This window comes from Rhinichthys klamathensis, unplaced genomic scaffold (assembly GCF_029890125.1).
Source record: "Rhinichthys klamathensis goyatoka isolate OS25496 unplaced genomic scaffold, OSU_Roscu_1.1 h1tg000118l_1, whole genome shotgun sequence".
NCBI classification, from domain to species: Eukaryota; Metazoa; Chordata; class Actinopteri; order Cypriniformes; family Leuciscidae; genus Rhinichthys; species Rhinichthys klamathensis.
In genome coordinates this window covers 26,743-41,562 of record NW_026606655.1, presented here as the reverse complement: position 1 = coordinate 41,562, position 14,820 = coordinate 26,743, and the positions used below count along the sequence as shown (strand labels likewise).

Here is a 14,820-nt window from a genome sequence, read left to right as displayed (position 1 = left end):
ACTGTGTTGATTGTTTTGAGAGCAGTGATCCGAGTTCGGAGAAGTGTGTCAAATCGATTGATGAAAACTGTAAAACAAATTTTTCACACTATTTAGATGCAGAGGTAATGTCTCCACAACACAGCAAAACCAGCCAAAAAGGGCTTTTTGCTTAGGTATTTCATTTTTTATTTAATTTGATATGTTTTTGATTTCATTGGGTTTGAAAACTATCTGCTCCGTATAGCTCAAACACATTTAACTCTTACACTTCTATGCATATAGACATGGTATACAAAGTACAGTAACCCTATACGGTCCACACCCACCCCAAGGAAATTACATGGAAAACCTTTACTGTCCTCAGGAGTTTATGATTATCAGCTCCACCTCCCACGATGTTCTCAAGACTTCAGTTTCAGAGTCCTATATAAGAGGCTCTTCTGTCTGATCTGAGAGTCGACGGCTGCTGTGCTGATATTGCTGAATCTTTACAATACAAGACTATACAAGAACAGTGAGTATATGTTTTAAAGTTAGTCTTTAGTTTAAAGTTGCCAACTTGCATTTAAAAAAAACTTTACCATAATAATCTAATGACATTTTTTTATCAAAAGAACTATCAAGATTTTCAAAAGATGTTCCCTATTAGTTTTGGAATGATGGATTTTAACTTTAATGTTTGACTCTGTTGTTTTATAGATGGCAGGATCAAAATCCCTGGAAAGGTAATTCTGCTCCGACTCCTATGATTAAATCTCTGCACTGTACCGTATTGCATCACAATTAATGTCTACAAACTGTATAATTCTGACAATAGCTAAAATATATGAAATGGCTGTATAAATTCAGTACTGGTGTGTCTGTCGCTGCAGTGACGTGAGAATCGAACACTCTCTCAATAAGAAAGAGGAGGAGTTTGTAGCCAGAAGAAGAAATGATGTTCTACAAAGCCTGAATGAACTTGGGATACACTGCAGTGAGGTAATATTGCTTTGTTTATCTGCTTGAATATTTATAAATGGTGTTGTAGCTGATGAACATCAATTGTTTGCTAAATCAATCTGCATTTCAGGGTGAGGTGCCAAACATTGCATTACTGGGATCTGGAGGAGGAGCAAGAGCCATGGTGGGTTTGCTGGGATCCCTGGATCAACTCCAGAAAACAGGTCTTCTGGACTGTGTGCTTTATCTGAGCGGAGTCTCTGGATCCACCTGGTAACGCGCACACACACACACACACGCACGCACACACACGCACGCACACACACACACACACACACACACACACACACACACACACACACACACACGCACACACGCACACACACACACACACACACACACACACACACAGTGAATGAGAGCATATGTTGTTCCTCTGAAGGTGCATGGCCTCCTTATATCAGGAGCCAGACTGGTCCACCAAACTAGAGACTGTGAAAGACAAGATCGTCCAGAGACTCAGCGGTCCTGCAGTCAGCTGGAGAGATGCTTTTGCCAAACTGAAGAAATATTACTATGAGAATGACCTATTCAGCTTGACTGACGTCTGGGCAGTGATCATCGTTACAACATGTGTGAAAGAGGTCTGTTACTATTCATAATACAACCCTCATGATCTTAAAGGAACAGTTCACTTAAAAATTTAAATTCTGTGATCTGTTAGGGGCTTTCGCACCGGAGGAACCTTTTCATAGTTCCTAGAACTATTGGTGGAAGTTCCCGGATTTTGGCATGTTCCCACCGCAGGTGTTTGGCGTGTTAGGAACTGCTTTTGGAGGTACTAATTTGGCTCCTAGAGTAGGGTCTTAACGATAGACTGTAAAAAAATATGGACGTAGTGTCCGTGACGTCACCCGTAGGTTTCTGAAGAGCACTTTTGAAGCCTAAAGTGGGCGGAGCCGGCCGTCGCCATCTTGGCCTCGCGTCACTCGCCGGATAACAGAAAATGGCAGAGGTGAGCTGAGGTGCTTGTTGCTGAAACCACGCCTGCCTAGCTCGATGTGATTGAGTTAGCTTAGGCTAAGGAGCTAATGCTATATGATACTGCCACTGCAGTACCAAGTGTGCGACCGCAGGGCCTCGCGCTAAAGTGACAGCTGACTTGATAATGTAAAGCCAACAGTGTTGGGGGTAACGAGTTACAAAGTAACGGATTACAGTAACGATATTACTTTTTTGGGTAACGAAGTAAAGTAACGCATTACACTAAAAATATCGGTAACTACACTACTTTACTATACTATAGGAACGCGCTTTCCTGCGTTACCCGTGTTTGCCTGTGTGTAAAGTTCTGTCTAGCGCACTGTTGCCATAGAGATCGATTTGAGTGACATAGCTGCCGGTGCGAAGGAGAGAGGGAAATGGAGACGGAGACAGGGGGGTCTCTGCAGCGCGCACCTCCCCAAACGGACGAGGCGTTTATACTCGACGCGCTCGCCGTTGTACTATTCTGTGAAACGTCGACGGGGCGACGCGAGTAATTGTCCTCTTAACCATCAGGAATCAACGGTGAGAAGAACGGTCCACACGTGACAATGTTTATTTTAGTAGGCTACATCACCACCAATAACACTACAAAAAGAATCGTGTACGTAAAATCCAGTAAACCCTGAGATTATTACTTGTGACATTAGAACAAAATATGTGGATATAAAAACATGTATGTAGACTAGAACTAAATCAACGATCTCTTAAATATTTTCTAATTTCACTAAACATTTCATTAAGATTCGTGGACATTTTATAAAACATGGATCTTTTTATTAAAAAGGCTTATGCTATTGTAGGCTCATTTTGTAAACATAAGCAACTGATTTACACGCGCAAACTGTGTGCCGGTGCGATCTGACGCACATGCTCGGGCAGATTCGGCTTCTTGAAGTCGTTCATCCTCGGATTCGGCGCCGCGCGCGCTGTTACAAAAAACTTTTCTCAAGTCTTGGAGGACAGCAGGTAACACAAAACGAAATGAACAGGCTTGTTGCAGGGTTCGACATACTTCCCCTGCCGACCATTGAATCGCCAAGAAAAGTGCATTTTAAATTAAGATTAAAAATTTAAAAGTGACCTTTATTTTATTATTTTTCATTGACCACTTCATTTTTTGTTTTTATTGCCATGAGTCGAATACAAAGATGGTTTTGTTCTCAGGAGAAGAGTTTTATTCTCATGTTTCCCAAAGCCTGTGTTTTAAAACTTGTGTGTTGACCCCATTTTAAAATGACCGCACCATAGCCTCCTTTATCCTGTTGTTTGTGGATTTTACGGTGAGATATATTTCTTTGTGCAGACAGGGATATTGTTCTTTCATATGGTTTTACATGCCATTTTGTATAGATTTATACAATAAACACTATGCAGACAGGCTAAGTGATGATAGGGCTATGATATTTGTCCATATATCTACATGGTAAATTAAGAAACGGGAAAGTAAAGTAATAAGTAGTGAAGTTACTTTTCAAACGCAGTAACTAGTAAAGTAATCTCATTACAATTTACAGAAGTAACTAGTAACTAGTAACTAATTACTTTTTTTGAGTAACTACCCCAACACTGAAAGCCAATAGTTAAAGCTCATGTTTTTGCCCATCGAAATACTATAATAGTTAAAAGACATAGCTAAAAAGTGAGACCATGTGTATCATGATGCTGTATTATTCTGCTAGTTAAAAATAACAACAACAACAACAAGCGTGTCTTACATCACTTCAGAGTTACTACTGGCGGTGCGAATGAAAGCAGGAAAATGTTCCTAGAGGAACCATTAGTTCTCGGGGAATCGCCCTGGTGGCGAGTTACTAGAAATACTCGGTGCGAAAGCCCCTATTTACTCTCCCTCAAGTTGCTTCAAACCTGTATGAATTTCTTTCTTCTGCTGAACACAAAAGAAGATCTTTTGTAGAATGTCGGTAACCAGGCAGTTGATGGACCCCATTTACTTCCATAGTAGTAACAAAAACAAAAAAATAGAAGTCAAGACAAAAGTTTGAGACCATATTGAAAATCTAAGATTTATAAACGATTCCTAACTGTCGTAGGCCAGTGAGAGCTGTGTGTGTAAACCTCACTCCCCTGATCTCAAGAGTAACTCTAGAGACTGCGGTCTTCAGGCCTGTTCACACCGGGACGAATTTCGCGCGCGTTATTCGCCGACGTTTAACGCCTCGTGACTAAACAAAGGGCGCCAATGTGAGTGTTCACACCAACGCGTAAAACGCCACGCGTAAAAGCGTCATTTTTTTAAAAACGCCTCGGGTTCGTTTTTTTGGTTTGACGCGCCGCGTCAAAAACTATCCGACCAATGAGATTGGCGCTTTTGCTCACGTGTCTGGAGCTTCTGAAGTTACAGTAAAACACAACTTGGGGGCGCTCAAACACAAAACGGTCTTGCCGAGCACACATACGTAATGGCGAAGAAGATATACAGCGTCTACACTCTGCCGGGAAGAAATAAGACGAGGAAGATGTAAGGCTAGATGAGTAGAGCTGCTGGTCTTGTTGGTGTCTTTATAAAGAGACACCAACGACAATAAAGAACCATATAACAAACGCGACAAACTTGACAAGCGAGTGTCAGAAGCGTAGTTGCGCAGCGCCACTTTGTGGACCGGGGTATTTCTGTTTTACATTAAGCGCCATCTAATGTCAGGGAATGAATTTGCGTGTTCACTCGGCTCATCGTCAGCGAAAATCGCTTGGGTGTGAACACAAAAAACGCGTTGAAAAACGCTGACGAATAACGCGAGCCGATATTCGTCCCGGTGTGTACAGGCCTTTCAGCCTCCTGCTAGCGAGTAGAACCGCTTACACTAGCAGGGGTTTTTCACTTGAGCTTGTTTGTGACTGAATCAATTGTGCCAGCAGTTCTCTCCATCACCAACATGATAAATAACAGCTGCAGATTTTTTTTCTCTTCAGATAAACGAACACACACTCTCAGATCAGCGGGACCGACACAAAGACCCGTTTCCCATTTACACAGCGATCGACAAGCAATGCAAAAAGAAAGAAGACGAAGGTCTGTGTTTGGTTGTGTGTGTGCGCGTGTGTGTGTGTGTGTGTGTGCGTGTGTGTGTGTGTGTGAGAGAGAGAGAGAGAAACACAGACAGAGTTAATGTGTGTGTGTCAGCTGTTATATGGACATGTTTCTGTCTGCAGACCCCTGGTTTGAGTTCACTCCATATGAAGCCGGTTATTCCCTCACTGGAGCGTTTGTGGAAACATCCGACTTTGGCAGCAAGTTTGAAAATGGCCGTAAGATCAAGAACCAGCCTGAGATTAAGGACCCGCCTGAGATTGACATGCTGTACCTGCAAGGTAACAAACACTGTTTTAAAGGAGAGTTTATTCCTATTTATAATATCAACTAGTATCTGGGATTGATCAGGGATCTCATTTATCTTATCAAGCCTCTGAGAATTACTCCCAAGAACACTGCTAAGAATTGACTTAAGAATAAAACATTTCTTGGCTCAGAGCTGCTTTTAAAAGTTAGCTATCAAGTATCGGACTAAATCTGAAGTGTCAGTCTTAGAGATAATTTTGCTGTGCCACAAACGGGATTTTGGATGACGATAGTTATGGACCAATCACTGAATAGATTTCCTCATTTAAGAATATTCACATTGAATTGTGAAAGTTTACATTTAACACACATTTTACAATAAATCATTTTCAAGAGAATACATTATGATAGACACATTGGTAATGAATGAAGGATAAACACGTTTTACATGTTGTCTAATTACACATTTTAAACCAGTTAACTGATATAGCCTAGATTTTATGATATAATCAGCCACCGTATATTCCAAAAGAAAACTGAATTGCAGGAAGAAGTGCAACCGCTTGCTGAATTAGTTGAACAGCGGAAACTTGTTATAAAAGGCAAGTTCAGCCCAACATTAACCAGCGCTGACAAAGATGATTCCTGCTCTGTCCAAACGATACGGTTTGATGAACTGCTCTTCGTCAAACATTTCAAAAACATTCTTCCTCTCCTGAAAGATTCGCACTTGTCTCTGTCTCAGTGCATCACAAGACCTCTTAAATAACTGGGGGAGTAAGAGGGATTCTTAGCTTTAACTTGCTTTTATACTTAAGTTTGAAAGTAGGAGTAAATTTCATGAATCCTCAGCGCTTAAGACTACGAGAAGCTTAATAAATATGGGCCAAGGTCTGTCAAAACTAGAAATGCTGAAAAATCATTAAAAAATCATTTCACCAACACACTGAGGTGCTGTTTTTCAACATAAATCTTCTCATTACACTGTGATGTAAAGGAAATATCATTTTTGCTTAACAATAAGAGCTTAAATCAGACTGTTTGTATTACGCATTTTATTTAAAAAATGATACGTTTTGGTTTATTGTGAACACTTTTAAACTTGAATGTGTTTTCTGCAGCTCTGTGCGGCAGCGCTTTAGCCGATGGAGACGAGATCCGTAAATTCCTCTGGGAAAAAATAGGAGGTGCAACTTCATTCTTTCTGAAGATTCAGTTCTTTCTAAATCTGAGAGTCATTTCATTATCATGTGAACCTTAATTCTATTTGATTCCCCCCCCCCCCCAGAGCTCTTACACCATTTCATACCATTTAAATCACAAACACTAATGGCGAAGATTAAGTTAACGAATGAAGGTAATGCATTTATTACACCTTTTATTTATTGACAAGTTGATTTATCTTTAGTGTGTGGTAGATCATTCAGTGCTGTGTTTCCGAAACTCTGGAAATCTCTTCCTGTAAATCTCTGTTACACTTTTCTTACAGTATTTCCAACCCTCCTCTGTTTAGTGTATTGTTACTGTATTATGTACTATGTGATGCATACTAATGCTTAATGCTGTGGTTTTGTTATCTTCTTGTACATTTGTACATTGTACATTTTGTGTCTAATGTTCTGTTCATGCTACCTGCTGAGGAATAAAACTCTTTAATCATGAAAAATAAAAGTGAGCTATAATGATGATTGTCACCTGAAAACATCTGAAAACTGAATGTCATAAATTTGGGGATGGAAACACTTGATATTCAAAACATTTTGCCCATTTGTTCATGTTTGTTCAATGTGTGTTTTCTTCAGAAGATTCAGACTCACCTTCTGAAGACGAATGGGTTCCGCCTGAAGATTCAGACTCACTTTCCATAGACGAATATCGCCATCTCATGAATCTCGTGGCCAAGAATCTCTCAGTTTTGAATGACAACGGTCCGTCTACCATCAGAACAGAGATGAGCGGTAAGAATACACAAAAGTGTGCTAGAAAATGTATCTTTAATGGGCTTTCAGGCGCCAGCCGATTTTGCCGGGGCTTGAGCCCCGAATGTTTTGAGTCAATCCCCAAATGTAATGACCGTCACTGAGCAAATATGAAACTGGACAATAGCCTAAACGCCCGAAATCATAAGTTGCTTTGTTTCATTGCGCTTTGGGTTTGCATATACTGCATACAGCCTGTAAAAATAGACCTTAAAAATAATCTAGCCTATCGGTCTTTGTCAGGTGACGTCACACTCGTGATACACGAAGTGCATTATGGGGCGTAGCCGCCTTTTGTAAGGTATCGATGCTGGGGTATTCTGTTGTTGGAGAATTGTGTTTTTCATTATTTTTTAAAACTAAACCATCCTTAACATGACATTACATCATCAATACAGCAAACCTATCTTTGCTGTTACTACTGTGTCCTTCGGTGGGAATGTAAATAAATCCTGTACTCAGCCGTTGGTAAAATGTCCGTGGGTTTTAAGAGATTTATAGTTTTTAAATTGTTCACTGGTATATGCGCTTATACCATAAACAAGATAGTTGACAATGTCCCAGTATGAGGATGAGAAAGCAATGCGGGATCAGCACTCCAATTTACTGCAGTCAGCTCATATATGGATCTATGTTCTGAATGGATGACAATTTCTCCAAATAACGGTACCTGCCATATTTATCGAGTTTATTGTGGTACGGCATTTCCACTGTTTTCTTGTGCTTCTCCAGTTTTGCGAGTTATTTACTTGTTATCTCTACTCTTGTAATCTCTTCAATGCTCACAGTCAGTAGCGATACCTCAAAAATGGCGCCTGCGGTGACGTCACACACAACAAACCCACGTGTCTGACAAAGACCGATAGAAAAAAAATTCTTTGCTGTCGGTAGCCTATGGGCTGCTCCGTTTCTTCCTCTCTGTTGAATATGCTGGAGGGGGAGGAGCTAGCACAGTCAACCGCAAGAGTGCGAGTTAACAACTGAGACGGCAGCGAGCAGGAAAGAAAAAATGACAGAAAAACAAGACTTTGGGGATTTTTCAGAAAGAAGTCAGTGGGTATGAATTCAGTGTTTTTATAGTCTGAAGATAGTTCATCATCTGGCTGGCTTTCACACTGTTGGCCTATTTGTTCCCTTTCAAGGCGGTCACTTCGACATTACGTCATACTGACGTATATGGGAACTCCTCCCTTCTCCATTTTCACTGAAATCTTATAGGATAACGCCAGCTGGAGACAGCTGGCCAATTGACGCAAAACATGCAAATGCTGACCGGTCCGCGGGCAGTATAAAATAGCATGGGCGCGACAATTACGTCATAATCTCTTTCTTCACGCTAGAAGTCTTATCTGAAGTCATCGTGGAAGTTGCAATAGAGGTTACTCACCATGTTTCCTCCCCGCATCCGATGGCTGCTACATGCCAGATATGTGCGGTATTGACTCGCTCTACCCAAACAAGGATCTACCGAGGCCGCACTCACGGACGACTGGCATACGTGCTGGTCTACTAGTGCGCGCCCTCATAAACCCGGGCATCAGCAGGGATGAGGCCCACTGCCGCCAGCGGCTGCTGGTGGGCCCTCTGACGCCCAAAGAAGAGTTGACAGTCGTTCTCCCCTGTGGCCCAGTGGCGGAACCTGAAGCCTTCGCGCGAGAGACCCGTGTTCGATCCCGGCTCTCGCAGCAGATACATTTTAAACCTGCCCATCGCCTCTCCGGTCCTTTTCGCGGGCTCGCTAGACGGACTCGACGCGATAGGCTTCGTCGGAAAGGATACTTTTATTATTTTACTTAGTCCGGTATCTAACAGCCAGGCTACTTCAAGAAAGATTCCGTCTTCACGACGTCCTATGGTAAGTCATGCGAAGACGCATCCAGAGAGACGAGGCAAGGCGATGGCTCTGTGTCTAAAGGCGCGAAAGTGGTTGTTTCCCCCTGTGGCTCAGTGGCGAACCCCAAAGCCGTCGCACGGGAGACCCGTGTTCGATCCCAGCTCTCTCAGCAGATAAAATTTAGTCGCGCCGCGGCCAGACATTAAACCGAAACTTTTGATCTCTATACGTCCAGCCTTCCTCGATGTCTCTATTCGTCGGCACCTCGTCCCGCCTAATTCGGCTACAGCCGCCAAAACGGTTTGAACCCGTAACGAACCGGATCTTCACCGTTGGCAGAGGGCGGGACCGGGAATGTGGCGACACAGGCCACGGAGAGCGCCGCGTCAGGACGCCCCGCTCTGGTAATGGAGGTGCACAGCTTACAGCTTATGTCGTCAGGCTGCCCTGTATCCTTCAGTGCAACTGGCCATTCTGATTTAACCACGTATCCACAGTTGTTGTCGCTACGCCACTGACGCTGTGTTTATGTTCAGACTACACACTGATATGTGCTATGATTTGTGCCGTCATATTTTGCCCTGTTTCTTTCAGTGCGAATGGCTATTCTGATTACCACGTATTAACAGTTGTTGTCGCTACGCCACTGACGCTGTGTTTATGTACACACTGCACACTGATTTGTGCTATGGTTTAACTGTTATATCCTTATATATTGCCCTGTATCCCTCAGTGCAACTGGCTATTCTATTAACCACGTAATCACAGTTGTTGTCGCTACGCCACTGACGCTGTGTTTATGTACACACTGCACACTGATATGTGCTATGATTTAACTGTTATGCCCTTATATTTTGCCCTGTATCCCTCAGTGCAACTGGCCATTCTGATTTAACCACGTAATCACAGTTGTTGTCGCTACGCCACTGACGCGGTGTTTGTTCACACTGCACACTGATATGTGCTAAGATTTGTGCCGTTATATGCTGCCCTGTTTCTTCAGTGCAAATGGCTATTCTGATTACCACGTATTCACAGTTGTTGTGCGATGAAATGACGCTGTGTTTACGTGCACTCTACACACTGATATGTGTTCATGATTCATGGCGCTATAAATTGCCCTGTATCCTTCAGTGCAACTGGCTATTCTGATTCACAGTTGTGGGATGCCACTGACGCTGTGTTTATGTACACTGATATGTGTGTGTTATGCTTATGCCACGATATTGCCCTGTACCCTTCAGTGCAACTGGCTATTCTGATTACTACGTATTCACAGTTGTTGCGTTGCAACGGACGCTGTGTTACGTACACACTACGCACTGTTATGTGTATGATTTACGCCATTATATATTGCCCTGTTCCTTATCCTTCAGTGCAAATGGCTATTCCGATTACTACGTATTCACAGTCTTGCGATGCAACTGACGCTGTGTTACGTACACACCGTACACTGCGTTATGAATTTTGCCGTTGTTGCCCTGTATCCTTCAGTGCAAATGGCTATTCTGATTACTACGTATTCACAGTTGTTGTGCGATGCAACTGACGCTGTGTTACGTACACACTACACAGCGTTATGTGTGGGGATTTATGCCATTATATGTTGCCCTGTAATTTTCAGTGCAAATGGCTATTCTGATTACTATGCAGTACGTATTCAACAGTTGTTGTGCGATGCAACTGACGCTGTGTTTATGTACACACTACACACTATGTGTTATGAATTTTGCCTTTGTATTTTGCCCTGTATCCTTCAGTGCAAATAACTATTCTGATTACTACGTATTCACAGTGTGGTGCGATGCAACTGACACTGTGTTACGTACATACAACTCACTGTTATGTGTATGATTTATGCCATTATATATTGCCCTGTTTCTTTCAGTGCAAATGGCTATTCTGATTACTACGCAGTGCATATTCACAGTTGTCTTGTGATGCAACTGACGCCGTGTCTATGTACACTCTACACACTGTATGTGTTATGCTTATGCCGTTGTACATTGCCCTGTATCCTTCAGTGCAAATGGCTATTCTGATTACGTACACAGTTGTTGTGCGGTGCAACTGACGCTGTGTACACGCTACGCACTGATGTGCTATGTTTACGCCGCTAAATATTGCCCTGTATCCTCAGTGCAACAGGCTATTCTGACTTACTATGTATTCACAGTCGATGTCGCGATGCCTCTGACGCTGTGTTTTTGTACACACTAATGTGACTATGCTATCGCGTTGCCCTGTATCCTTCAGTGCACCTAGCTATCCTATCTAACTGTGCATAGTCACAGTGTGTCGCTACGGCGACTTGCGCTGCATCTGTGTACACACTGAAGCGATTATGCAGTTATGTTTCTAACGTAACTGACCATTATGTGAACTGTGCATATTCATGCAGTCTCGGTCGCTTCATCGACTTGCACCGCATTATACACTCAGATGTTTGATATGTGCACACTGATGGGTAATGCTGTTATGTTGCCCTCTATCCTTCAGTGCAACATCCAGCTATCCTATCTAACTGCATATTCAGTTCTGTCGCTATGGCGACTACACGGCACGTACAAGGACGTGTTTTTGCTATTTTGTTGCCCTGTTTCCTTCAGTGCAAAACTAGCTATCCTAATCTAACCGTGCATATTCACAGTTCTGGATGTATTTACGTAAACGGATGTGTTATGCTAGTAATGCTGCCCTGTTTCCTTCAGTGCTGCTAGCCATCCTAATCTAACTATGCATCTTAGTTTCTGAAAAATGCTGTACGTGCATGTGCTACGCTGTTATATTGCCCCGTTCCTATCAGGGCAACTGGTTATTCTGTGCAAACTCATATATTCACAGTTGTAGCTACAGTTAGGACTGTTTGTTTGCTTACTGAGGTGCTATGCTATTATGGGGCTATTTTCTAACTGCGTATATTCACAGTTGTCGTCGCTACGGCCACTGGCACTGTGTTTATGTACATTCAGTTATGTGTTGATTTGCACTTCTGTACATTGGCTATAGAACATCGGCTATGTTCTACAAGGTGGCACCCCAGCCCCAAGCTGTGGAACCTTCTTGTGTGTCCGCTGCTGGGTCCTTAGTTGAGCAAGACACTTCACACTGACAAGTGCTGAGACGGAGCTCTCCCTGAGATGGCCTTACCACCGGCTCTCGCCCCAGCGAAGCACTTGGAGACTTACGCTCATTCTAGTGAATGTTGTCGCATTGTCTCGGACCTGATGACTGCAGCGTCACTCCCAGTCTGATACCAAGCTACGTTCCGAAGTCGCTTACACCGTTCAGAGCACAGGTTGATCCCTGCCCGCCTTATCTGCTGAGTTTCAGCCTCGCATGATGCCGATGCTCAGAGTGATGTTGGCCCTGTAAGGGATTTGTGGATGTACGTGGATCACTTGGCAGCAGTCTACCAGCTGTTGTGTGCTTGGTGGATGGTACTAGGGACGTGCTGTTTTATACAGAGACTTCTCTCTGAATTCGATGCTTTAAATGGTTGCTTAATGCCTACGGGATTTAGGTATGCTGGCTGTCTTCTCAGAACACATTCGCCAGGGTTCCAAGTTTGATGCACCACCTTAGCGTCGTGGGTTCGGTGAGTTTTATCAATGTACTCATGAAACTGTTACCACCAGCTGTGCAGTAGTCTGTATTGCAGAGTTACCATTGCTGCTAACTCTGTGTTATGACTATAAGGTTACATAGCTGTTTCCACATTACGCAGTAGTTCCAACGTACTGTTAACTCTGTGTGTGGCTTAAGGTTATGCAGCTGTCACCGTTATGCCGTCGACACTGTGTTAGCTCTTGTGCTCGAGTGCTTATGGTATTCTGCTGCCCTGTCCAGTGCAGCCTTCGCCTCATTGCAGTGGATGCGCAACTTGGTAAGCCGGAGCAGACGTTGGTCTAGTTTCGCCTATCAGTTTTGAGTGCTCCTAGCGGCGCTGCTGGCTTAGAACTGTTGTTCCTGTGTGAGTGTAGCTTGACCCCGTTCAGGGCTTATCTTCACTGCGCTCACGGCGGGATTCTATACAGTTCCCATATACGTCAGTATGACGTAGTGTCGAAGTGACCGCCTTGAAAGGGAACGTCTCCGGTTACTATCGTAACCTCGGTTCCCTGAGAGGCGGGAACGAGACATTACGTCAACCGCCGTGCTCGCCGTTTGATCAGCTGTGCTAGCGTTCAGTCTTGATTCTGACGTAATTGTCGCGCCCATGCTATTTTATACTGCCCGCGGACCGGTCAGCATTTGCATGTTTTGCGTCAATTGGCCAGCTGTCTCCAACTGGCGTTATCCTATAAGATTTCAGTGAAAATGGAGAAGGGAGGAGTTCCCATATACGTCAGTATGACGTAATGTCTCGTTCCCGCCTCTCAGGGAACCGAGGTTACGATAGTAACCGGAGACGTTTAACTAGCTAGTTATTACCAAGGCTAACGTTAGCACTTGTACTGGCATTTTCTAGTACAGAATCTCCTCCGGATAAAAACACAGGAGAAGAAGAAGCTGAAACAAGTGATAGAAGATGCTCACTCACTCAAATATGAAATAACGTGATCATCATCAAACATTAAACGTTGTGTAAATCAAAAACCCGCTTAATATTATCAAAGGGGACCACCTGTCCCGCATTTTGTGAAGCTGTAAAGCTTTGTTGTCCCGTGTCATGCAAGTCATAAGCAGTGTGCCGCATTTTAATTTTGTCTGCATCATTTTATCGTCCTTTAAATTACAATTCGAATGTTGCCTTTCTTTATGAAACGTACCAACATTCAAGTGTTGATAAATAATAATGCATGGAGCTAATGAAATGACTTTAGTTAAAGGTATTTTTTAATAAAAAATAATATCTACATTTGAACATGATAGTATACTGCAAGTGCAAAAATAAAAAAACCTAAATAGTGAACTATAACAAGATAAGTTTATGTTCACTTAAAGAAAACTTGCAAGTATAGATCATAGACAGTAAAAGAAATGGACACAGCGACCCCGTTGATTTCAACGGAGAGAGTTGAAGCCCAACATGGGCACTCACTTCCTGATAGCCAAGCGCTCTGCGCAGGCTCAAACTGAGCTTGACGACGTAGAGGTCACGTGAGCAACCTGACCTTCTAGTAGCTGTGCCGGGACAAATCTGAATTGAAATCTGAAACAAATCTGTTGTTTAAATATTTTGTCCCGTTGCTTTTATGAACTCTCTATCTATGGGCTTCTTCCTTGACTTTATGCCTCCATGTCCACCCGATTGCCTCATAGACAGTAAACGATTGCCTACGAGCTTCTACTTCTGTCTATACGGTAATTTATCTACTGTGCGACAGAGCGTCCCGTGGTTATGACGCAATCGTTAGCCTATTTTTACAAGAATGGCTTCTACGGGGCCATAACGTAAGATACAAAGTAATGGAGCCTTTTATACATTGTCGTGTTTCTTTAGAAAGAAATAATGGACAAATGGAGTCTTTGGACGCCTCAGATGTAAAGTTATTCGCTGTCAAAGTGACGCCAAAATGAATGGGAGTCAATGGGATGCTAACAGCAGGTGATAGCCAGCTACAATGGCGGCCCCCTGAGGCAGCTTCAACTTCCGGCTGATGGATTACCCCCTATAGATGGGTTTCCATTTCTCAAATTACCCATTACTGTACGTTCACACCGCCGCCGACTTGAGCTTCCAAAGCGGCCGGAAGTCATTCATTTTCAATGGAAGCTGGCTTTTCTCAGCTGCA

The 14,820-nt window shown here is 43.1% G+C and overlaps 1 protein-coding gene across 1 annotated transcript; it reads left to right on the top strand.

The window, feature by feature from the left end:
- Window positions 1–681: 681 nt before the first annotated feature.
- On the top strand, window positions 682–6,530 carry LOC130088371 (cytosolic phospholipase A2 gamma-like). The gene is made up of 7 exons (XM_056255086.1): window positions 682–707; window positions 855–963; window positions 1,055–1,197; window positions 1,367–1,568; window positions 4,903–5,002; window positions 5,143–5,301; window positions 6,391–6,530. Exons 1-7 carry the CDS (start codon window positions 682–684, stop codon window positions 6,528–6,530), a joined length of 879 nt encoding a protein of 292 aa, XP_056111061.1.
- Window positions 6,531–14,820: the final 8,290 nt, after the last annotated feature.